Source organism: Cupressus sempervirens, chromosome 5, assembly GCF_028749045.1.
Source record: "Cupressus sempervirens isolate cs-2001-9-10 chromosome 5, ASM2874904v1, whole genome shotgun sequence".
Lineage (NCBI taxonomy): Eukaryota > Viridiplantae > Streptophyta > Pinopsida > Cupressales > Cupressaceae > Cupressus > Cupressus sempervirens.
Window position 1 is genome coordinate 721,049,375 of NC_143122.1, and position 26,992 is coordinate 721,076,366.

General features: G+C 35.8%; 1 protein-coding gene across 1 annotated transcript in view; it reads right to left on the minus strand.

Moving 5' to 3' along the window:
• Positions 1-18,948, minus strand: part of LOC149558019 (ER membrane protein complex subunit-like protein) — a 29,190-nt gene extending 10,242 nt beyond the window's left edge. Inside the window, exon 1 of the mRNA XM_089832457.1 lies at positions 18,680-18,948. Coding sequence (XP_089688583.1) covers positions 18,680-18,796 — 117 coding nt within the window. The 5' untranslated portion in view covers positions 18,797-18,948. The remainder of the gene's footprint in view (positions 1-18,679) is intronic.
• Positions 18,949-26,992: the final 8,044 nt, after the last annotated feature.

Sequence of the window (26,992 nt, forward strand, 5' to 3'; positions counted from 1 at the left end):
ACTTTGTAATTATTTATCTATGATCTTAATCGAGAGAGTAAAATAATATTAAGTGACATTATTATTTGATAAATTTAATAAAGGTAAGAACTTTGTTTATTTTTAATATTCATATTGTTTTTACTTTTAGCTCATGCGGTTCCATCAAGAAATTTATTGTCAAGTCTTAATAACCTTGCCAGGGCAATTTTTAGGTCAAACCTGTCATTCTTGATGACTGAATCTTATGACCATCCCCTTCCGATGACCTCGTTTGGTAATGCTTCCCCTCTCTCTGCAGTCTTCATCCTGTAAACATTTTAAAACAACATTCTCGCCAAAACATCAATTCAAGATTCATAATTTGTTAAACAAAATCATCAAGTGATCGCTAGGAAATTTCATTATAATAACTACCTCATTCATCATAAATGTACAATGGCTAAAATTAACTAATTCCATTTCACATGAACACAACGACTAGATTTAACTGACTAGTTTCATTTGATAATCAAATCAATGCAACGGCTATAATTAACCGATTCAATTTCACATGAACATGAAGAAATAAATAATGACTATAACTAACATGATATGAAAACGGCTATAATGAACTAACTCGATTTCACATGAACATGAAAAATTAATTTGGTTCAACGGCTATAATCAGCTTAAAAATTTTAGGGCAAAAATTGGGATGTAATATTGTGCGTGTTTTATAACCCTCAAACTCGCAAAAATTTGAAATTTCAGTAGCTATGTCTGTTATTTGCAAGAGTCAAAATAGTCTAAGCTTAGGATTATGGAGTTTTTGAGGACTCGGCCAAGTACTCTCCAAGACATGACTAGACTCTGGAGTCCGATAGACTTGGCTTGCCCAACACAGAGATTCGCAAGTTTGGCAAGTTTTGCAAAGTTCTCAAGAAGTCTTCAAACTATGGTTAAGCTTCTATCATCAACATTGAACATATTTTCAATGGCCTTCAACCCGGCATCCTCCATAAAGGTAACTCTCCCAAGCCTTTGTTTATACTTTATAGCACTTCATATTCAATGCATAAGCACCCATTCACAAGGGACTATTGAGCATCTTCCACCTCTGCTAGATGATTGGCTAAATATGTTAATGATAAAACTGCAACATACAGACTCTCTTGTACAATGGCCTTCATTTGATCAAGCATGCAATCAATAACTTTACATCTTCTCCAAGCCTAGGTTCATTAGTCCCACCATTTTGTCCACTATGAGGACTGAAGCAACAATGGTCACATCGACCCAGATTGCACTCTCTACACCATCTTTTCTCTCTTCCCCTCTAGCATACAATCAAGCAACTAATTACACTTTAGAATCGTGACCTTAAGTTGCATTTTTTTGCAATGTTCCACAGGGATGCTTTCCCCCAATAAATTGCCCATGTTTCTATGATGGGGTTGTCTTTGGGATACAATGACTTAGAGGAAACTACCACCCCATAGCCTTCACTGCAATATCAAGGATGTCGATAAAAAGTCAAGACATCCATGGGACTCCAAGGAGTTCCCTAACAATCTCAAGAATGCCCAATCATGTCCTACAACCAGATATCCGAAACTTGTTTTAAAATTAATATTTTGGATCTTCGTCCTAAAGGCCAAACCCTAAACTCCACAAACTCTATAAACCAACCACCTATCCTCAATTCAACTTCCAAAAACAAATCAACAAAAATTTGTAATGTGAGTGTGAGAGTGAGTTGCAATTGCAAGGTGTAAGAGTAAGACTAAAGTCTATGACTAGTAATTTTATTTATTTTTTATTACTATCATAATTTATGTTGATAGAATCTCAAATTGTGCCACTGCCATCAGGATTTAACTGTGTAGTTTTTGAGTCAAACTCATTGACCCATATTTCATGAGTAGCGATTCAACACGAATCCATCTCTCATGAGAATAAAAGAAACACTTAGCACTCATTGGATCTAGGTGATGCTCACAGAGGTGAAGCACCAGGAGGTCACCCATCCCAGTAGTACTCCAACTTGAGCATGCTTAACTACGGATTTTCCTCCGTGGTTAAACCCACTCTGCTAGCAACCCCATTTGCAAAACCTTCACCAAGTGTTGTGCCTTATGAACCATTTATTAGAAAGCCCCTTAAGCTCATCAATTGATAAGTAGGAGATTATTTCCACAGCAAGTCAAATTGTGATATTGCTATCAGGATTTAACTTTGTTTTTTAGTCAAACTCATTGACCCATATTTCATGAGTAGTGATTCAACACAAATCCATCTCTCATGAGAATAAATGGAACACTTATCACTCATTGGATCTAGGTGATACTCACAGAGGAGAAGAACCAGGACTTCCCAAGAGGTCACCCATCCCAGTACTACTCCAGCTTGAGCGCACTTAACTATGGAGTTTCCTCTGTGCTTAAACCCACTTTGCTTGCAACCCCATTTGCAAAAGCTTCACCAAGTGTTGTGCCTTATGAACCATTTATTAGAAAGCCCCTTAAGCTCATCAATTGATAAGTAGGAGATTATTTCCACAGCAAGTATTGTCAATCTTGACAATAAATTTTGCACCTACCAAGTATTGTCTGAACTTAATGCGTGCATGATAGCCAACATTTCTTTGGCTGGGCTTTTCCCTTCAAGTGGAATGGTTTTCCTAGGATAATCTCGTGTCCTTTGTGCACTTTTATTCTACCTTTTATTCTTGATTATCTCTATTTTCTTGGCAAAAACCAATGTCACCGAGAGACGGGGAGACTTAGAGGTGTCCGGTCCTAGTACTGGTACCGGTATGGCAATTTTTCAAAAATAGGAGACAGGGGTACTTGAAGACGACAACTTTTTTTTTTAATTGTTTAAAGAGTTTAATACTAAATACAAAATTTGAAAACAGTAATATTGTAAAATTAAAAGACTAGAGTAAATAATAATAGTAATGTCACATTAATATAGAGCCAAGTATTTCAAAACTCACATAATCACCATATTGTATCTCATTTGTCTTAATTTTTGTATTAAAAACATTAAAATTGAGGGCTACAATATATTAAATTATTTAATATTATATTTTACATTTATATTTTATCAATAGACTTTGGGGAGACTTCACTTTTTGGATTAGGAGACTGGGAGACTTCAGGAGACTTCGTCATGAAGTCTCCAATCTTTTTAGAGGTCTCCAGAGACGCAAAAAGTCTCCGAGACGCGACTTTTATGGGGCAGATGGGTCTCCCCATAACCATGGCAAAAACATTAAGTCAGTTAGAAATTGCTATTGTCCTATAGCATTAAATGAATTCATAGATAAGAATAAAATGTATTTGATATAGAAAGAAATCTGGGATGTGATGAAAGGTAAAGGTGAAGACTAAGCTTGTCACCAATCCTACCTACTTCTGCAGCAGATTGTGAGAATCAAAGGGAATAAGAGAAATGAACCTAACAGAAATAGGTCTTTCAGATATGCAAAAACAACTACATATCAAAAAATGATGCCATGAAGTTTGGAAACCATTCAATAACAGATTCGGTCAAATGATGAAAGTACTGAAAGTTTATTGGAATAAAGAAATTTGGATTTAGAAGTCTGAAAGTGAAAGCATTCCCAACCATGGTTTATTCCCAACCATATAAACCATTAAAGTTCTTGACAAATTAGATTGTAAGAATATAAGCAAAAACAAAAGTTATTAATGCAAGGGTACCTTTATTAATAAGCATACCAAAAGCTATAACACTAGACAATTAACCTAAAGAAAACAGTAAATCGTCATCAAAAAATTTCAACAATGCCTTCATAAAATGAAGTGAAGAAAAGCTTTGTACACTTTGCATGGTATGCATAAGCTTTATTTTTGCATAACATGCAAGCTGTACAAAGTTGCAACACTTACATCTTTCTCAAGCAAACTTAACATTCACTACCGTTGTTGCCTCTTGACATTCACATCGTAAAGGTACTTTTTTATAAATAAAGGGTGGGGAACTTTGAGGTACAGTATAATTCATGGTTTAAAATTATCTGTTTTAGCTTTTTATTGATACTTCACGCTTAAATCAATGCGAATTCAGCATTATAAATATTTTAGGCCCTTGAACTTGAGATATGACTCACCAATCAATCCGATCTATCAAGATCTAATTTACCGGTTCCAAGTTCCAAGTTCAAGAACTGATTTGCAAGTTCGTCAAAAAATTTGGAAAAGGGTTTGGATTCATTTGGAATAGTTAAAACAAAAAACATGTATATATATATATATATATAAGCATGAGTTAGAATTAAGATGTAGCATAGTAGCATAAACACATTTAAACAATAAAAACACCATAAAGTTGTAATCATAATGATCACAGCACCAAGTTCATGTACTTATTAACAACCTTTTAGGGTTAGGGGCGCCAAAAAGTTATTGAATTTTGCAAGTTTTGAGCTTGGTTCGCTGGTTTCTGCCATGGTCCACCCGGGTTCAAACTAGGTTCAAAGCAGTTCAAACCAGCAGGGAAAAAATCAAACCCTGCCCGAACCACCCAGCAAACAGAACCTGAACCACAGACCAGTTCAAACCTGGGCTGGTCCGGGCGGTCCAGGGGCGAGCACTGGTAACTTAGATCAAGATGAATGAAAATTGAGCATTAAACCATTTTTTGAACTTGAACTTGGAGAAATGACCAATTAATACAATATACTATCCACCTATTTAAAGGTATGTTAAGAGGCAAACATGAAAGTCGAGCAAAATCATAATGGTCAACTTTCATTTCTAAAAGAAGGGTTAAATATATCGTTATCAATTAAGAGCCTGTCAATGATTGATGGAGTAAAACATGTAGACCATTATGTAGAATAAATTGGGTAAAAGGAAATTATATATTTATCAATATAACTGTAGCCTCAGGGTTCATCCCGGAGAATGTGACGGTTAGAGGTTTATCTCACAATGTGATGCATAAGTTGCAGCATTGTTAATGATGCCACCAAGGTTCAGATCCCCACTAGGCTGATTGTAAACTGTTACGATGTTCAGGCCAGTTGTTGCGCCAGAGCCTTGTTGGGCTGCTGTGCTCACAGGATCATACCATTGCCAGCCTACCATGCTCACAAGTCTTGGCTCTCATTATGTGAATTGTTACAATATTTCATTATTCATAAACAAGTAATTACAAATGGAGACATAGTAACCTTATATAGAGAATAACTGAGAATGAAATAAAAAACTTTCTACAAGGCTAACAGGAAAGTTTATATGTTATCTTTAAACTCACTAGTAAACTAAATATGCCTTAATGACCCTTAATATAACGTTAAATACTTTATTATCCCCCCATAATGGTCATTTTACTAACTAAACTACAAAAGACACATTGTCTTTTGGTTACAAAGAAGGCTGCCTCCTCATCAGAAGATTCTACTGCTGCTGGAACCTCCCTGGATCTGTAAAATGTTAATGACCAAGAATTCATCCAACCTGATGTTGGATAACAAAGCTATCCCTCAAAGATTAGATGTCGAAACTTGAAACTGCAATTTCTTAGGAAAAGTCAACAATCTCTTGTGTGCAGACCGCTGCCCTAGCAAATCTAGGTATGGTCCAGAACAGCTGCAAAAGTCCACAATTTTGGTGGAAAACCCCCCAAAACCTGAAACTGACGTTTATAAAGCATCGCATTTTTAGGATGAATAAAAAGGTGAAAAACCCTCCAGCGAAGAATCCATGATTTTTGGAATACAAAATTAAGCATAACGAAAGAAAAAAAAGATTTTTGAAGATAAAACTGAATAAAGCAAACACGATTTTTAAGAGAAAAATCAATCAAAACCCACCACAAAATTCAAGACATTGATCAGAATATAAAACTACCTTTGAAGAAAAAATAAAAAACCCTTTTACAACAAGACTTTTGAGACATTTAAGAGAAGAAAAAGAAGTGGTTTCCTTTTACAAAGTGATGGCTCGCGCACGCTCTGCCATTTTTCAGCCTCCTTGGCAAGTTCGATTCTGCTCCCGATCCTTGGATTCTTCGGCTCCTCAAGGTAGTTCAGTACCATTCTGGAATTCAGGATTTAGATTTGGAGTTCCTCCTGCAAATATTCCCACTCGGAATTCCTTTGCTTCTTTAATGGAGGGCTGTCCTGTCTCAACGAAGAATTTGGAAGGACCTCTTGTACAAAACCCAAAGCGTCGTCTAGAGACAATGAGCGCTCCTCAGCACCCTAAGTGCAAGTAAATCGGCCGTGAGGATTGTCAGGATGGTGTGATGGAGGTTCTGACTCACAGTGCTGTCATCCCTAAAAGGTATATCCTCCTAGAGCAAGAAGTTATGGGTTATCCCAACCAAGATTTCACCAGTGGCAATAGGTACAAACACCATCCCTTTGGGTCATTTTGTAGCCTCGTCCAGTCTCCCCCATCCTTCGGCTCCTTCCTTTGTGTCGAATCTTGTTGCTTCTTGACAAAATATTCCCTAATCTAGGGTTAATACAATGGGCACTCCTAAATCACCTATGCCAATGATTTCCAAGGTTCCTGCCCTAGAACCCCATACCCTAATCTTGAGCAACAAATATACTACTGGACTATGGGATTATTGCAAATCCAAGGGCATTTTTGCAAGATGGTGTGGGTCAAGCCCTATAGAAACTAAAATTAAGTGCTGGTTGAGCAACCAGGTAAGTATTTCGACCCTTAAAAATAAGGTTTTTTTACTTAGATTGTAAATCTTTAGATCTTAAAGAAAAATTGTTACACGAGCAACCAATTTTTTTTGGTCGGCAGATTAAATTCATTAGATGGTCTCTGAATTTTAATCCAAATTCGTTTGATGAAATTAATGTTTTAAAATGGATCCTGATCAAGGATCTTCCTGTAGAATTCTTACAGAGTAATATTTTAAGGCAAATTGGAGATTCTATTGGTGTATTCAGGGGTTTAGAGGAAAATTTAGTCTCTTCAACGGATGTTAAAATTCTGGTAGAAATGAAGCTTTCTGATGTCAATTTGAAATGCTCTTAAGGCTTATCACAGATCATTCTATTCATTATGCTCAGGAAAATTAACTGGAAATTTGTTATAACATCTTCCCCGATGTAGCTCTTGTAATATTTCAGAGGATTATATTTAAATAGATCTAGCTGGGTATCAGAAAGTTAATACTAATATATCAATCTCTTTAAACTCACAAGGTAGAGGCTTTATATTTAATGAAAATGGATTACCCCCTCCCAGGAATGGTTCTCCTAAGACACCAGACCTTCCCCAAGAAGCCTTAGTGGAAGAAGGGCAAAGAGTGGAAGGTCTTGTCAGGAGAGAAGAATCCCCAGAGGCACCTCTACCTCACCTCCCCTCAGCCCCCACAAAATTAGGGCATCAACCCCTACCCAACCCCATCATGGATTAGACTGAAGATCCAGGTCCCTTATCAAAAGATAATGTAGAGGTTGTGAGTCTGTTAGATGCTCCTAGAGACTCCTCCCTGCCGGCAGGACCTATACAGAAGCCCCTGATCTCTGCCTCCCCAAGGAGGCTCCAGAGAAATCGGGATCATAAGGCAAGAAGCATTCCTCCCTTTCAGGTTTAAATTCAGAGGCAAAGAAACCTTCTGTGAACAACTAACAGAAGACCTAAGTGTTGCATTCACTGATGAAGAAGTGAAAGATGAATTGAAATCAACAGAGGGAAGTATTGGTTGAGTGCCTCCTACAGTTAGGTGGTGAAGGATATACAATAGATCGCCTTAGAAGCGATTTGATTCTATTAGCACAGCAGGATGAAATGAATGGTATAGAACAATCTAAAGAAGTGTTGATATCTCCTAATTTTAAACACAATAACAAGAAAAGAGGAAGGAAATCATTTAATGAGCTCAAGACCATGGATGCAGAGGTTGAAGGACAAGCTAAACTTATTGACTTATTCATGCAGGGAAGGGGAAGGTCCTTCCTGAGGCCCAATGAAGGTCATTACTTAAAATGTTAAGGGACTCAATGCCCCTAACAAACAACACTTATTAGAGTATTGTATCAGTAAATATAAACCAGATATCTTTTTATTACAGGAAACTAAAATGAACCAAGAAGAATTAAATTCCTTTAAAAGGAAATTAGGTTTTAGAAACATCATTGGAAGTCCTTCTATATGGGCTTCCGCAGGGTTGGCTATTATTTGAAACCCTAGCAATATCTCTATCTGGCCACCCTGTATCGAATGAAACTAGATGAGTGTCCAGGTGAAGAACTTAAAAATGAACCTAGACTTCTCATTAATCAATATTTATGGCCCTACCTCTACTTATGATGAGATCCCTATGGCAGGAAGTAGACTTCCACCAATCTAGAACAAATGCCTACATTATCATTGGGGGAGATTTCAATGCTCTCTTCCATCTCTGGAAAACGGGGGGGGAGGGGGGGGGAGACTAGATTATCTCAAGCCTCAATTGATTTCAATTATTGAATTGAGAGTTCAACCCTGCTAGAAGTTCCCTCTAAGGACAATGCTCTTACCTAGAACAATAGAAGGAAGGGTTTCAGTCATATACCTGAAAATTAGATAGATTCTTCATTCATGGCAACTTGGTGGATTTTGTTGCCTTCTTTGAAGCTGAAACACTCCCCTTCTTTGGGTCAAATCACTATCCAGTTCTATTATCTATAGCAGGTGAAAGTACCCCTCCCAAAAACCCTTTTAAATCTGAGCAAATGTGGCTCAAAGATGGCTTGCTCCTCAATCAAATAGAGGAATGGTGAATAATATGTAAGTTTCAGGTTCCAAACTTTCTAGAGTAGATCAGAAACTTAAAACCATTAAACTAAATCTCTTACAATGGAATAAGGAAAAGTTTGGTAACATTTTTGACAAAAAAATTGGTTGCAGAAACAGAACTGGAGAAAGTCAATACAGAAGTAATGAGATTTGGCATGAATGAAGCTCTCTATTTACAAGAAGAGTCTCAAATTAGAACTGGAGGCAAAAAACAAGAGAAACTTGGCTTCAGGAAGGAGATAGGAATAGCAAATACTTTCACAATAGTACCAAACTAAGGAGGTCCATTAATAAAATCACAAAAATCATAGACAGGAATGGAACTATCATGGAGAACTCCTAGGAAATTGCATAGGAAGTAGTATCCTGCTTTGAAGACATGCTCAAATAACATCAATAGATCATCCTTTTATGCTCAAAATTCGTTTCTCAACAACATTCCTAAGATTATTGCAAAGGAACAAAATAAGATATTAACCAATAAATTTACTAAGGAAGAAGTAACTGCAGCCCTCTTCCAAATGTATCCTGACAAATCCCCAGGACCGGATGGATTCTCGACTTGCTCCATCCAACAGTGGACATTTTTTAGGAGATGAAATCGATGAGGCTTTGGAAGGAGCCAGAAATTCTGGAAGTTTCCTCAAAGAAACTAATCATACTTTCTTGGCACTTATCCCTAAGCAAGAATTTGCATTAGACTTTAAAGACTTTAGGTCCATTGCCCTGTGTAACACCCTTCACAAATTACTTTCTAAAACTCTTGCCAATAGAATTCTAAAACTTATCCCTTCGCTGATTAGTGAGGAACAACCGGATTTGTCAAGGGCAGGTCTATTTTTTGATGGTATTATAATTTCAAGGAGACTACTCACTCACTGCAAAATGACAAGTCTCCAGGTATGCTCATTAAGTTGGATATTAGTAAGGCCTATCATAAGGTGCATTGGAGATTCCTATGTAAATGTTTGGAGGCTTTTGGCTTCAATAAATCTTGGATTAACTTGATCTTTGAATGTATATCTACTCCTAAATTCTTTGTCCTTCTAAATGGTACCCCGGAAGGTTTCTTCTCCCCTTCAAGTGGGCTAAGACAAGGGGATCCCATTTCCCCATTTCTCTTTGTTCTGATGTTAGAAGCTTTAGGAAGATCCATTCAAGACTGCAGCTCCAACAAGTTAATCCAGGGCATTCAACCCTCTTCTAATGAGGACCCTTCCACACACCAACAATTCGTAGATGATACAATGCTCTATGATCAGGCATTCAACCCTCTTTAAAAAGATCCTCATGGGCTACATGAAGGCTTTAGGGCAAGAGATTACTTTGTCCAAATCAGAAATCTTCTTCTTCAATACACCTATCTCTACTCAACCAGATATTTGCAGAATTCTATAAATAAAAATGGGCTCCTTCCCTTGTAAGTATGCAGGCGTTCAATTGGACCAAGGCAAAAGGAAATTTGTGGCCTCGGACAGTCTCCTGGAGAAGGTCAATCACAGAGTCAATCACATCAATCCTTTCAAGTATCTCTATTTATCAAATGTCAACTATTAGTCTCCGGTGCCAAAAAGAGATGCTCTAAATAAAAAAATTAGGAATTTCTTCTAGTAGGGTTCTACAAATAAGAAAAAGATGTCCATGATGGCCTGGAATAAAATTTGCCGGCCTAAGGATGAAAGACGATTTGGTCTGAGGAACCTAAAGAACCAAGCTATGGCCCTAGGAGTAAAACTAATCTGGAGCATGCTAAGATGCCCTGACTTGAAATGGACCAAGGTCTTATATTCCAAAAACTTAAAGATCTGAATCCAAAGAGTCTCTTAAGAATGAAAAATCCTCCAAGAGGATCCAAGATTTGGAATTTCATGCTTGATTGTAGATCCTTAATTTTAGATAAGATTACTTGGAAAATCAGTAATGGGAACCGGAAATCTACTAGATTTTGGTTATCATTAAGAGGGAAAACTTGGTAGTCTATAGACACATTTTGGAAAGCAATGTTGGAAGTCCTGTCAGAGATTATGCTATATTTGATATAGATAGCCCTGTCAAGTGGAAATAGAAATCCTTTGACAACCTAAATATTCCCCCTAATGAATTATCTGTCCTCCAAAAAATTTTGCAAAAAGAACAATCTCTTTCTCCCAGCAAGAGGATGTCTTAGATTGGAATGGATCCAAGACCGATGAATATAATCCTAAGGATGGCTACAACTACTTAAGTCTTAGAAATAATCCTAAAATCACTATCCCTCATTCACTATATTGGGATGCTATATGCATCCCTAAAGTGGGAATCTTCTCATGGCTAGCCCTACAAAATAAAATCTTAACAGCAGATAAATTTATATGAATGGACTATGAAGGACTTAGTCCCTGCCCACTATGTGAAAGTGTTGAGAAAGACACAAACCATATGCTCCTCAATCATTATTATGCATAATCCTATTGGGTGTGGCTCTTTCAAACTTAAAGATTAAAATAATCATGCCCAATTCAATCTTGGCCCAAACTAAATTCTAATAGCTTCTTTAAGGGGCTATGGATTATCGCCCCACCCATTATGATTTGGGGAAAGAATTAGAAGAATTTTTAAAGATAAAAAATGAGTCGTGACCAACCCTTAAAATTGAAGGAATTATTATAGAAACCTCGAACAGTAAGTTATTCAAGAATACAAGATTTTCTCTTCCTATGACCTAGATGGTAAGATGCGTAATAATTGGTCAGGTCTTAAACTCCCTACCTTTAGAGGAGGAGGTAAGGTCAGTATTAAGCAACGAACTGAGTATAAATAGAAGCCTCCCTTGGTAGGATGGTTTAAACTTGATTTTGATGGAGCCTCCAGAGGTAATCCTGAAGTAGCTGGTATAGGTTGTTGGATAAGAAACCATGAAGGAAACATTCTAGCAAAATCCTCTAAAGCCATTGGTTTAGCATCTAATAATGAGGCCAAGATTAGAGCCCTCCTAGAAGGGTTATGGCTAGGCTTAAAATTAAAAAATTGAAAAATTGAGATAGAAGGAGATTCAGCTATTATTATCAATGCCCTCCACAAATAGTCTATGTATAATTGGAAATTAGCATAGTAACACGGGGACACGTTCCCCCCCTTTTTGCCCCACGCATCGAGGACTTGGACGCACCAAGGACTTGGGGACTTCATTCCCCCATCCCCAGTGGTGCCACTAGATTCCACCACCTCTGCCGAGGATGGGGGGATGTCCCGGTGTTAACTATTTGTTGATTTGACTATTTATGTTCAATGTTTGATGTTCCAATTCAATGCAATGTTCAAGTATGTACTCTTTTATATCTTTATATCTTATATTGCAATAAATCTTTTCATAACTAGCATTTTAAGTACCATATTATAATATATACAACCCCGCCGGGCCCCCTACCGCCATCCCCCCACCGTCCCCCTACCATCCCCAAATTAAGGCCTCTTCTCCCCCTGTCCCGAAAGTCCTCGCCTTCCCCCATCCCCCAGAGTGGTGTAACTATGGAAATTAGGAACTTTCTTGTTCAAGGCATTAGAAATTGCCAAATCAGTTAAAGAAATAGCTATCAACCATATATTTAGGGAGGAAAATAGCTTGGCAGGCAAATTGGCAAATGATAGGGCAAATGGCATTAATGAAACATTCTTGGCCTAATAATTTATGTCTTCTCGTTTTTATTTATTTCGTTAGTACTTTATTCTTTTCGTTCTTGTCTTTTCAAGTTCCTAAAATTTGCATTTAAGGCTTGAACATTCCATAGATTTGGTTCTAAGTCATGTCTGTCCCCCACGCTTAAGCTCATATAGATTTGCTTAATCTTGTCTTTTTGATCTTTAGTCACTTGATTTCACATTTATTTTCTACTTTTGGTAGGTTGTCTGCCGCTGCCATCTTCCACTTTATATTCACCTTCTCCCTTCTTTTTTCTTAATTTAGCTATGGATACTCCAATTAAACTTGGCTGTCCCAACAGGTTGATGGCTTTTCATGCTCCTATCACTTTGGATAGGATCAGGCACTTTGTTAATATCAGGAACAAAGTGATCTGGAGAGCAGTGATGTGTAGTCTAGGTATCTGTTGCTCAAGTTTCAGTTCATATCTTTTGCTCTAGTGTTCTGAGTCAAGTCAAGTGTCAATGTCTTGAGTCTGAGTCTAGACTCCCTATAGGATGGCCTTTCTTCTCATCATTCCTTTGAGCTAACAAATCATGTAAGCAATGCATCAATCCAAAGCTAGGTGATTAGGGTTTGGAGGGTTTATTATGTGTCATCCCGATGAGAAGAAGGTTTGGATCTTCTATTGATTTGTTCCTAATCATGCTGAAGACAAGGATTCATGCTATAAAGCAGTTCTTCATGAAAGCATTTCTAACTTCATGGTCAAAGGTCTATATCTAAAGGAAAGATAAATTTAAAAGAGATTATAGGCATATACAGAGAAAATACAGTAAAGAGCATCGAAGGCTAAAGCTAAAAAATTGATATGCAAATCATGAGAACAAGTCAAAAGCAAGATCAGTTAAATTCAATACAGAGTGAGCGCTCAAAAATGCGGAAATGGCGAAGAACACAGTCAAATATAGCGAAGAGTTGAGCTGAAATTGAATCAACGAATCTAAACAATCTAAATGTCCATGTCATCAAGTTGAATAGTCAAGTCACCTTGGAAATAAGACCTTTTTCACGATTGTCAAATTTTACAAAGATTTATGGATGTCGCTTTGTCGCTTTCCAAAGTTGCACGAGGAATAACCAATGCGAAATAGCAACAAGCTGACACCTATCCCCGGAACCCAATTGAGGTAGGACCTTTCTTTGAATCATGCGCAATAGTAATGTTGACTGTCAGATCAAAGAAGATCTACGCTTGTCGCTTTGTCGCTTTCCAAAGTTGCACAAAGAATAACTCAAGCAACATAACAACGATAGTTAAGGCATTTTTGAATCTTAACCATCCGATCTTGGAAATCTACGGTTATCGCATGGTCGCTGATGATTAACACAAACCTCAGGTTAAGGTCACGACTAAGTGAAAGGAAACAATTGCACCATCGTGGTCAAGGTAACTCATGGTCAAATTTGCGATAGAGAGAAAACACAGAAATTGCACAGTCATGGGTTAAGAAAGGCAATTAAGTTTAATGTTGCGAATCGCAATTATGGTTAATGAACAGTTATCTCCAAGTCGCTGCGATTAATGAAATAAAGGCATGCTAAGTTGCGACCCAGCAAAAAGGTTAGTGCTGGATTCTTCAAGCAATGAAATTGTGCCCCCTGTTCGCCACAGTGTACCTAGTTAGAAAGTGGACCCACATCGTAAAGCAAATAGAGACTTAATATCTTTTTTTGCTATCGTCGGATCACAAGGAAGATCAATGCTCATCGTTATGTCGCTATAAAAAGTTATAAGGAAAATAATCATAGCGACATAACGACAGAAAGACACGTATACACAAAGTGACCCACGAAGGAAGTTATAAAGAAAGGTTATAATGTTTTAATCGCGATCGTTAATTTAAGATCAACGGCCAGAGTTCAAGGAAGATCAATGCTCATCGTTATGTCGCTATAAAAAGTTATAAGGAAAATAATCATAGCGACATAACGACAGAAAGACACGTATACACAAAGGGACCCACGAAGGAAGTTATAAAGAAAGGTTATAATGTTTTAATCGCGATCGTTAATTTAAGATCAACGGCCAGAGTTCAAAAATGCAGTGACCGTTGGAATATGAAATACGCAGGTTTGGCGCGAAATAGCACAATATGAAGAATTAACAATTTTCTACAGGATTTTTTGAGATTGCATGAAGTTGAATAGTCATTGTGTGTTTTCAAAAACACCATGGATTCAAAATCACTAATGGAGAAGATGCCACATGTTCATATGACTGGATAATTTCATATTTCATTTCTTTTTTTATTTTGTGACTATTGCTCTGCTGAACTGAGGGATGACAGAAAACTATAAATGTAACCTCATTTGACAATACAAAGGTCGGCAAACTTGATGGTGAATTGGTCTGTAATTCCATTTACCCTATTTGCTTGTCATGTTTTGTTGCCCATTCTTAGATTAGTTTTGCATTAAGAGTTAAAGGACAATTACTTGTGATCCTATAATAATCAAGCAGATTCCATTTCACTTTGATGTTTACAACATAGGTGATTCTATTTACTCTTTTCATGTATGGTTCTGCTGCTTCTCTTGCTGGTTCCATAACATGTTAGATAGTTTCAATGAGAAATGAAAGATAAATGTGTATGAATCTATTAGTTGTTGGTTGGAATCCATTTCATTTAAGGCTGATAGTGAAAGCAATTCCATTTTCCCTCATGTGCATATCTCTTCATTCCTCCTCTGCATTTAGATTGTTAATTCTGCATTTAGAATAGAAGTAAGAGTCAGAAATCTCACGATAATCTACTACAGTCATTCCATTGGGTGTGATAGGTTATTCAAATCCATCTTCCCCGAATCGTTTGTGCCTACAAACAATTTGGTTATCTTTTACTGCTCTCAAGTTAAGAGCTTATAATGTCAAAACTTCTAATCTCATTAAAACATATTCATTGCATATTATTGCAAATCATAGGTAGTTGCACCTAGTAATTTAGAAGGCAGTGATAGAATACTTACACTGACCCATTTGTTGGTAAACATCCTTTTGTCTCTCCAAAACATTGGGAATCAAAGAGTCAGGTTATAAATTCTAATAGGACAATCTGTTAACCAACAGTAACCAATATGTTGTTTGCGCCAACAGATTCCGTGCTAATGCCGATATTGTTGCCATTTTTATTGTTATCTCTTTGCATATGTATGGGGATAGGGATCTACTTGCCAATGTCTGCAAAGAGCTCTTCTCTGAGGAACTTTTAAGGGATTTGGACAGAGTCCTTACCAATATTCGCATGGACCTTACGGTCCCTCTGGCTGACAACTATGGTTTGCTTTACATTCATGGGGCACCAATGCCAACCTATCCTATAATTTTCTTAGAAGACCTGGAGTGCTTTTGGGCTGGCCATGAGATGTATGAAAGGAATATTAGGTTCCTTATGCTCTTCCATGGGGCTTTCGACTTTGTTAACAATGACTAGCTTGAGGTATACCTAATGGCGGAAGAAATTCAGGATGATAGGTCGATGCAGGCGACCATTGAAGATCTTAGGGATGCCTTGAGGGAGCTTGATGCTTAGTGTCCTTGGGGTTTCCAGGGTTATCTTTTTGTTTATCTTTTGCTTTAGAAACTTTTATTGCTTCCCTTGATGGTGTTACTAATTACTATACTTAATACTGAAACTTCTCGACTAAATTAGACTTTAAGACAGATTTTGAAATGTTATACAATTATGGTCATTATGTTTATCAATCTATATGATGCTTTACTCAGATGGGATTAACTTTTGTTCGGCTCATTGATTTCCCTCTTTTCTGTTATCTCAGTTCAAAAAGCTTAGCTTTATAGATCTTATTTTCCTATAATAAATTGTGTCTTAAAAAAAGGATATGCTTTAAGCTACTTAGGTCTAGAAAGATTGGTTCAAAGCTTTAAATTATTAAGGTTTTGAAAGATTATGTTAACAGTAGATAGTAAATATACTGGAGCATGAATCAGAAATGTTAAAGGATCTAATGTAAGAGCTAATGATGTCATGGTTTTGGTCAAGGTTGTAGATGTCTTGATAGTAATTCCAAGTTTGTCTCTTTGTGTCTGGTGAATGGTTTTTATGATTACATAAACTGACGTGATCTTCTGCAGGTTTGGGTTCTAATATGTTAGCCTCTTAGTATGGTTTAATCCTAACTTCCATACTTGTAAATTATTTCTCCTTCTGATTTTTTACAATCTCCAATGTCCTTTTGGTCGGTAGCTTTCTACTTGGCCTTTACTGAAAGGAACAATCTCCAACGTCCTTTTGGTCGGTAACTTTCTACTTGGCCTTTAATGAAAGGAAGGTTAGGTCTCAGTTTCCTCTTGTAGTTTGGTTAGGTTTGCTATATTTATGTATTTCAATGACAGATTGGCATGGCCCGAATATTATCCATTTTTACAAGTTATGGCTATGGGGTAATAGTATACTCTTAAACTAACATCTCATTTGGCAGCTAGTAGTTTCTATTTCCATGAACTGAAGGTTCTGAAACAGTTGGGTTTCTAGCTCTTTCTTCTTTCCCTCTCTGTTATAAGAATGTCAATCTAATCAAAATTGGATTTAGTATATTTGTTTCTAATGTAATATAGGGTATGCCTTATATAGCCCCACGGATGGGCATTTGTATCTCTTGAGCAGGATTCTGGTATAGGGGTAATAAGGATGTTATCCCTAATAAAAATGATATTATGATTTTTAATAATGCAAAAGAAGGTATGCCTTCTTCAAGTCCCAATAATGGGCACCTATAACTCTTGAACAAGATTTCAGTCTTGGGCTACATAAGGGGTTTTCTTCCCCATTTAGTTTATTAGATCCCATCTAGAGAAAGTTTCTATTCTATGTGAATATTCCCATCTAGAGAATAAGGAAAAGCATGATGTTTAGTCCAGCCGTTTCTGCTATTATTAATAATTATGATAGAAAACATTTCTAAGACTGATCCAGACTCAGCAAGGGAAACTTTCGAGAAATTGAATTTATAATTTATTTCAACTGTAGAATTGGGGTTTAAAATATGTAGCATGACAGTAAGAAAATAAAGTGAAAAAATCTTTTTTAATTAGAGGACTGTAATATTTCTTTAATGATCATCTTAGTCTTTAGTTTATTAGGTAACTTCTTTTTCATCATTCTCTTTGTAAATCTTTACAAGGAACTTTCATCTCCTTTGTTTAATACAACTACAATGTCAATTTACCATAGCATTTTTTTGTTAATAGTAAGAAAAACTATGAGTTTACTATTGATACACACATATATGTGAAAAAGCTGACATCTTTTGCTAAATTTTAGCAAATATTCTTTTGATTTGTTTCTAATCTGCAAATCAGGTTGTCCAAACTTTTCATAAGACATAAGCCAATTAGGAAAATAAAAATAGCCCATAATAAAACTACTCGGTACGAATCCCCTCAATATAATAAAAGGCATTGCAAACCATACAGGCATTTGGCAGATTTGAGATAAAACAGTTATGGGATCCATCTACCCACCACCTGGATAAAAAAGTTTGCAAATTGTAAAACAACAGGCCATTTGGAATATTTTAAGGTAAAATGCATATGATATACGTTATATTGGTATATGCTTTAGCCATAGCTACCCATGATATACACCGATTTAAAGATAATTGCCCTAAGACTTCACAGAAAAAAATAAGCATCCACCTTTATTCCATTTTATAATCCGTCCTTTCAGGGCCATTGCTTGGTCTCTCCACAAATCAAGTCATACGCTTCCATAGTCCAATAATAATATGCAAACAAAGTTTTTGGAATTCACTACATAGAAAATTTTCGAGTCGACATTCAAGGCACCTTACTGCAGATATTTTTCAACTAATAGTTAAGATCACTAGTGTAGAAAATTTTGGGTTAAAAATATCAGATCACAACAAATCAGCAAACTGTTACACAGCTTATTCAATAATAAATTGACTTCATATTAATAATGGCAATTAAGTCGGATGGAAGGAGTTGAAATGACCAAAGTAAACAGACTTCACAAGCGGAGACCAAGCCTCAAACCACCAAAAAGAAGCATCAAAATTAACAAAAACATAAATGGCCAACATACCATGCACAAGGGATTAATTTAGGTAGTCAAAAAAAACATGAAATTTGCAATATCAATAAAAACTAATAATATTCAAATATTGAAAGCTCGAATTACCTTTAATTTGAAAAATAAAATTGATATACACAAAATTCATTAAAATGTTATAAACTAGGGTTCGACGGAAAGAAAAATACATAACGAAATACCTGTTCTGTAGTGGAGCGATCAAAACCTGGGGGATCAGGAACTTCCCTTGATGATGAATTAGAAGCGTCTGCTAGCTCTATCGCCCATTTCCGAACATAAGCTCCTTTCTTCTCCATCTTCTAAAAGATCTGGACTGGCCGGATTTTTCTTCTGATAAGAAAAATAGTGAAGGATTTACCAACACCTACGCCGGCTAGGTAAATCGGTTTTCAGGATATTTTTTGTCTTTTCGATTTCCCATTTACAGTACCTATAAGAAGAGAGGAACCGATGAATAGAATTTTGGAGTCTGCTATAATGTCTATTTTAATTATCTTTTATTTTAAAAAAACAAATATGAAAAAAAAGCAGCTTCTTTGTAAGTACATAAATAAATAAAAGTATATTTGAATTATTTTGTCAATTAGTTAAAGTCGTTCTTCTAATTTTTATTATTTTTCAGAAAATTGTTTTGAGGATATATTTATTCAATAGACTTTTCATTGTAGATTTCACTTTAAAATCATCTTAATATTATTTTTTTAATGTTTCAAAAATACGTTAACTAATAATAAAATTATTAAAATCTAAATGAAATTGTCATTCAATTTGATAAAGGATTTAACAAAATGCATTAGAAAATAAAGGAAGGAATGCCTTCCACCCCATTGGTAAAAAGGGGTATATGTAAACTAATTCATTATAGTGCAATTTGTAAATAATCTAAATGAAATCGTCATTCATACGGATAAAGGATCTAACAAAATGTATCAGAAAATAAAGGAAGTAATGCCTTCCTAAGACCCCATTGGTAAAAAGGGGTATATGTAAACTAATTCATTATAGCACAATTTGTAAATGAACACAAGATAACAAAATATAAAGAGGAAAAAGCTCTTTAAAACTGGGGTAAGCCCCTTTTAATTTTATATATGTGTAAAGGACTTATGTCCCAGGCAAGACTAGAGGCTTTGACTTTTTATAACAATATCAGTGAATATTATTTCTTTTATTTATTGATTCTTTTTATTCTTTAAAAAATAATTTAAAAATATATAGATTTGATCAAAAATATTTGGAAGGAAAGGAACCGTAGAATCTTCATGAATGAGAAACTGTGAATCTCTTCTTTCTTGAATAAAGTAGAGGTTATGATCATAGACAATATCAACAATAATCTCAAAAACTCAATCAAAGAAGAAGGATCATTTTCAGACTGCATGCGAAAATGAGAAAAAATTGACGCAATCTTATCAATCCTCCCATGATGTACTCTAAAGTTGATAGGCAGGCTAGAGCAAATTGTAAATGTAGGCCACCACCAAGTGGATTGACTAAATTGAATGTTGATGGTGCATCAAGAGGTAATCCTAGGAATGCAAGTTTAGGATGCATCATTCATACTACTAATAAAGTATGGTTAGCCAAACATGTTAAATTCATAGGGAAGGTTACAAATAATGTTGCAAAAATGAGGGATTTAATTGAAGGACTACACCTGAGTTTGGATTTGGGAAAAAAGAAATTGATTATTGAGGAAGATTCTCAAATCATTTTAAACACAATCACAAAATGAGGAACTCTTAATTGGCAACTCAACTCCAAATTAGAACAGGCTCTAGAATTAATAGACAAAAGGTCGTCTGAATTCAACACATTTACAAGGAAATATAGAAGTTGGCTCTCTAGCAAATGCAAGGGCAAATGGAGAAGAAATATTCGTTAAAAAAGAACTAAGCATTTTTAATTAATTATTAATCAAATACACTTATAGAAACCTTTATGACTAAATAGATGCTAAATATTCCTACTGATTAAGTAAAAATTAGTTAATATTTTTCTTACAGGTTAAGTACTTTCGATTATGCCTTTAAAATAGAATTGGTTCATCTTCAGGTCAGTTATCTCTTTTCTATATTTAGACGTCTCCTCTTTTTTATTCTTTGTATCTATATGTAGTGCCCACCTATAGTTTGTTTTTCTATTATATTTACCAAACTCTTTTATTCATATTTCATGGATGTGTTAGTTTCAAGGATATTACTTCATAACTTGGATTGCATGTATATCAATAAATAATTGCTTAGTTGACTATATTTCATGTGTTGTTCAATGATTATGATTATTGGTGCATTAATGATACTTTAATGGTTTGTAGTTAATAAATGAGATTTCTATTAGAATTCTTTAGAATAACTGGGGGGGGGGAGGGGGGCGGTGAATCAGTTATCCAAGGTCCAAATGCCCTAATAATACTTTTTCACTACTTTTAATGAATCCATACACTTTTCATCCATCCAAACTTAGATCAACCATATTAGCAAGTTATAGTAAATCAACATGCAGAGATAAAACATGCAAGATCAACACATGACATAGTGATTTACGTGGAAACCCAATTTGGGAAAAACCACCAATAACATGCTACTTGATTTTTACTCTTCTAAAGTGATGCCCTGTTGAAAGCCTACCCTGTTAAAGGCTTACAACACACTGTTAAATGTGACCTTGTTAGAGGATTTCACCAAACTGTTAGGAATGGGCTTGATCAAAGGACTTTAGAACATTCACTTGGAATGTCACCCTGTTAAAGGATTTACCTCATGGCTATTAAACCAACCTAAGTCCATAGGATTTAAACTAACTGTTACAATTGCTAGAGAGTAACAATAATGGATTGTCGATCTGATACAACTTACAACATACTTTGTAGATTTCAGATCACTCTTCAGTTCAGTCCTTTTGCTTGGCTTTTAATCACTTTAGTTCTTACAGCTTGTCATCTCAAGCTTTGTCTCCTTGAGTCTTCTTACTCATCATACCAATGCATCCATATCTGTGGTCATCTGTTGAAGTAGAGTAAATGTGCTTTCTTTCTCTTTAGCACCTCCTTCAGCAATTACGCTTTCATGCTTGTCCTCCTCTCTCTCTTTGCTTCGTGACCTTATGATTCCTTAAATAGAAATTTGATTTTCCTTTGTCACTCGATTCTCCCTTTTAAACTTTAGGGATTCAAATGGATTAGGTAGGATACAATGTATCTACACTATATCTTGCTCTTATCTAGAAACTTCATCTAGACTCCAGTTGTAATCTACAAAAATGTTCTACACGGTGTTCTATGCCACCAGCTCATCATTCTTATCTTCCATTTAATTCACAGATTTCTAGATAACAACCTTGTCGGCTTAGATCTGGCGAATCTTCGAGTTTTAAAATAATGCAACAACTTGGCACTATTGATTTACTGATGCTTGGCACCTCTATGTTACTCAACACTTGTATTTTCTCGGCACTTGATTCTGCTCGACACTTGATGTTCACTCGGCACTTGAAGTTGAACTTGCTCGGCTTCAACTAGGAATTTGTTCGGCACCTACTAGCTTGCTCGGCTCCCTCTTTCTAATGAACTTAGTTGGGCTTTACAAATTACTTAGTTAAAACCTTACATCTTTGATATGTTTCAGTGTGCCCTTTCTCTGTGTCTTAGAGTATGTCATTAATACACTATTTCATCAATGACTTAGCTGATCCTTGTACTTCATTACAACATCATAACTTCAACCTTTCTCTAGGTGTTCTAGTTACATCTTATTGATTGCCTTCTCCTTGTTAATCAACCACTTGATAGTATTTGGATCACTAAAGCAATTGTCATTCCTGCAAGTAGCAAGTTTGAAATCAATGACAAAACAATGATTGAGAACATTCTTTACCAGTTCCATATGATCATTCCAACAATTTTCCTCATGATATTTTCAATCATTTCCAACAATCTCCCTCTTTGGCATTGATGGCAAAACCAAACTGATCAATTGATCAACTTAGTTACCACCAAGATTGTATACGTTGTCTGCTATTGTCTACTACTTTTCCTGGCTGCTGCATCTTTACTATTGATCTCATATATCTCCCTCTTTCATATATATCTCCCTCTTGCTTTGTATTGATCAGGTTTCTGCATATTTCTCCCTCTTTGACATAAATGCCAAAGATGTAACATCTTTAACATGCGAAGTATAAGCTTTGGCTTCTTGATGTCTTCTCCCTCTGTCACCATGCTTGTGATTGATTTGGAGTTTCTGCTCCTACTGTCATCCTCTGCATCATTCTTCTGATATTTCAATGATTTGTTCCTGTTGATGCAGGGCAGCATCCTTGTTGCTTTAAATTGCTTGAGTTAGGGGTATTACCCCCAACTTGCCTCTAAGATATTCATAAGCATCCTTGGGCAATGGTTTAGTGAAGATATCTACAGAGTGTTCCTTTGTGTGAATGTATTCCAACTTCACTGACATAGTGATACTTGATTGCAATATACTTGGTTTTTGCAAGCATTACTGGATTTTTGGATATGTTTATAGCACTTGTATTATGACAATACAGTATCACAAGTTTAGTTACCTCTTCTTTCATTCCTTTCAATAGATGTGTTAGCCACACAATGTTTGTGCAATTTGCTGCAGCTGCCACATACTCTGATTCTGCAGTGGATTGAGATGTGCATGTTTGTTTCTTGCTAGTCCAAGTAACTAGCCTTTTACCTAAAAATAATGCACCTCCACTTGTGCTTTTTCTGTCATCAATGTTGCCTCCCCAATCTGCATCTATATATGCATTGAGTTCAAACTTTTCATTCTTTTTGTAGTATAGACCAAAGTTATCAGTTCCTTTTAGATATCTCATTATTCTTTTTACTGCTATGAGATTATTTTCTTTGGGATTAGCAGAGAATCTAGCCACTATTCCAACTGCTAATGCTATGTCTAGTCTACTATGTACAACATATTGTAGTTTTCCAATCATGGATCTGTACATTGTTTGATTGACTTTAGTTGATTCATCATTTTTAGATAGCTTATTTCTTGTTGCCATTGGTGTGTTGACTGGTTTGGACTCCTCCAATCCAAATGTTTTAAGTATCTCTTTGATGTATTTTGATTGTGTCACAAATATGCCATGTTTTAGTTGCTGTACTTGTAATCCAACAAAAAAATTGATTTCTCCAAACATAGACATCTCAAATTCATGTTTCATTTTGTCTGCAAAGCCTTTGCAAAGCACTTCCTTTCCTCCAAACACTATGTCATCCACAAAGATTTCAGATACAATAATATCCTTACCTTCGTCTGATTTGATGTACATGTTGTTGTTATCATCAGTTCTTTCAAATCCTATTTGCACTAGATACTTGTGAAGTCTCTCATACCATGCTCTGGGTGCTTGTTTCAGACCATAGAGTGCTTTATGTAGTTTACAAACCATATCCCTATTGTTCTCATCAACAAATCCCTCTGGTTGTTCAATGTAGACTTATTCTTCCAGTATACCATTTAAAAAAGCAGACTTTACATCCATCTGATAAACTTTGAAATCTTTATATGCAGCATATGCAAGTAAAGTTCTTACTCCTTCCATTCTAGCAACAGGGGCAAATGTTTCCCCATAGTCTAGTCATTCTTCTTGAGCATAACCCTTGCATACTAGTCTAGCTTTGTTTCTAGTAATCTCACCATTCTCATCTAGCTTGTTTCTAAATACCCACTTGGTGCCAATCACATTCTTGCCAACTGATCTAGGAACCAAACTCCAAGTTTTGTTCTTCTTTATTTGATCAATTTCTTCTTCCATAGCTTTATACCAGTCATCATCTTGTAATGCACCATATACTATTTTAGGTTCAGATTTGTTGATCAAACATGATTCATGTCTTAGTCTATTCCTTGTCATTGGTCTTGCATCTTTGTCACCAATAATCTGTTCATCAAGGTGATGTCTTTTTACATATTTGGATAATATTGGTTCTGTCCTTGTTTCCATGTTTGATTTTTCTGATTCAGGGTCACTATGCACTGAGTTTTCAGGTTGTTCTTCATTTATTTCATGTGTACTGACTTCAGTATCAGATTGTGCATTTCCTTCATTTTACAACTCGGCTTCTGAATGCAACTCGGCATTCACTGGTTGTGACTCGGCTGAAACTAAAATTTGTTGTTGAGTTTCAATTTGATTGACAACATCCTTGTCAACAATCATTCCTTCATGAGAATACACAAAGGTTCTGTATTCATTCATTCTCTTTGGTTCTTCAGCTTGGACTTCTGTATGCTCATCAAAGTTTACATTTGCACTTTCCACAATTTTGTTGGTGTTAGTATTCAAACACTTGTATGCCTTACTTCTAGTGGAGTAACCAAGGAATATGCCTTCATCACTTTTTGCATCAAATTTTCCATTTCTAGCATCTTTAAGGATAAAGCATTTGCAACCAAATACTTTGAAATGTTTTACATTGGGTGAGTGACCATACCATAATTCAAAAGGTGTTGTATTTGTACCTTTCTTGACTTGTACTCGATTCAGTGTATGAATAGCTACACTTACAGCTTCTCTCCAGTATTTTAGAGCAACAGTCTTTTCCATCATTAATGTTCTGGCACAGTCAATCACAGATCTATTTCTTCTTTCAGCAATTCCATTCTGTGGGGGAGTTCTAGGAGTTGACATTTGTCTTTTGATTCCTTTATCATTACAAAATATCTCGAATTCTTTTGATGTGAATTCACCACCTCTGTCTGATCTCAAGCATTTCAAGCTTTTTCCTGTTTCCTTTTCAACTCTAGCCACATACCACTTAAACATTTGAAAGGCATCAGATTTTTGTCTTAAGAACACAGCAGTCATCATCCTAGAATAGTCATCAACAAACAACATTATGTACTTATCTCCTCTATAGCTTTGTACTTCCATTGGACCACATAAGTCAGTATGAACTAACTCAAGTACTTCTTTAGATGTATAGTTTTTGCTTTTGAAACTTTACTTTGTCATCTTTCCTAGCTAACATTGTTTGCACATGGTATTATCAGGCTTCTTCAATTTTGGTAAACCTCTGACTTTCTTCATTTTACTAATATTGACTAGATTGTCAAAGTTGACATGACATGGCCTTTTGTGCCATAACCATTCATCATCAAATTTTGCAACAAAACATGAAACATCATCCATATCAAAGTAAAACAAATTACTTCTTGTTTGATCTCCTTTTCCTATCAATTTACCATCAGTATCATAGATTTTTGCAGTTTTGTTTCCAAATTCTACTTTGCATCCTATATTGCCTAATTGTGAGACACTTAGCAAATTGTAGTTTAATCCTTCAACATAGTATGCATTATCACATGAAATTTTTTCTGTAAGTTTAATGGAGCCTTTTCCTTTTATTTGACATGGAGCATCATTACCAAATCTAACACTATTTCCATCATACTGAGTAAAGTCAACAAACTTACTTTTGTCTCCTGTCATGTGATGTGAGCATCCACTGTCTATGATCCATCTGTCATTTTTGTTCATACATGTTACCAATGTTGTAGGTTCTTCTTCATCAGATTGGTCCTTCATGGCTACATAAACAACTTCATCATCATTATCATCAAAATTCTCTTTAGCAATATAACACTTCTTGCCTTTGTCTTTGTAATCTCTCTTATCATCTTCTCTTCTATATTTGTATTTGTTGCCATCCTTGTAATCCTTTTTCTGTGTACACCTTGCAGCAATATGTCCTACTTCATTGCAATTGAAACAAATGATAGGCATCTTACTTTTGAATTTTCTTTTGCCTCTGTGAAATCTTCTAGCTAGCAAAGCTTCCGATTGTTCCACATCTTCCTCATCAGTGCTACTGTCACTGGATACATATTTCATCTTTCTTCCCTTCTTTGATTTTACCTATTTAGCATCTTTCAGTGATAGCTTGGCTTTGAAAGCAGATTCAACATTTTCAGGTCTGTAGTTGTCAAAGTTAGATAGCTCAAATGCAGTGAGTCTACCCACTATTCCTTCAAAACTTAGATTGTTTCCTGGTACACATCTTAGTTCTTGTATTGCAGATACTCTAATAGCATAGATAAGGAGCAAAGTTCTTAAGAACTTACTATTAACAGTATCTTCATCCAATTGACCACTCAAACATCTTATTGCACTTACCACTTCCTTTATTCTTGTGCCATACTGAGCAGCATTCTCATTTTCCTCTATTTTCATATCATCAAACTTTCCTCTGAGGCTTTCTCTTTTTGCTCTTTAGAAATTATGATCTCCTCCATAGATGTCTGATAGGGCTTTCCACATTTTGAATGCAGTGTCACATCCTTTGATATCATCAAATCCAGCATAGTTGAGTGCAGAAGCAATCTCCAGCATTGTCTGATTGTGTTCCTGTTTATTTTTCATATCTTCTGCAGTAAGAGTACCAGTTGGATCAACATGTTCAGTAACAATTGAATTTTGGGCATAATCTCCTATGGATCCAAGATGTAGCTTCATCA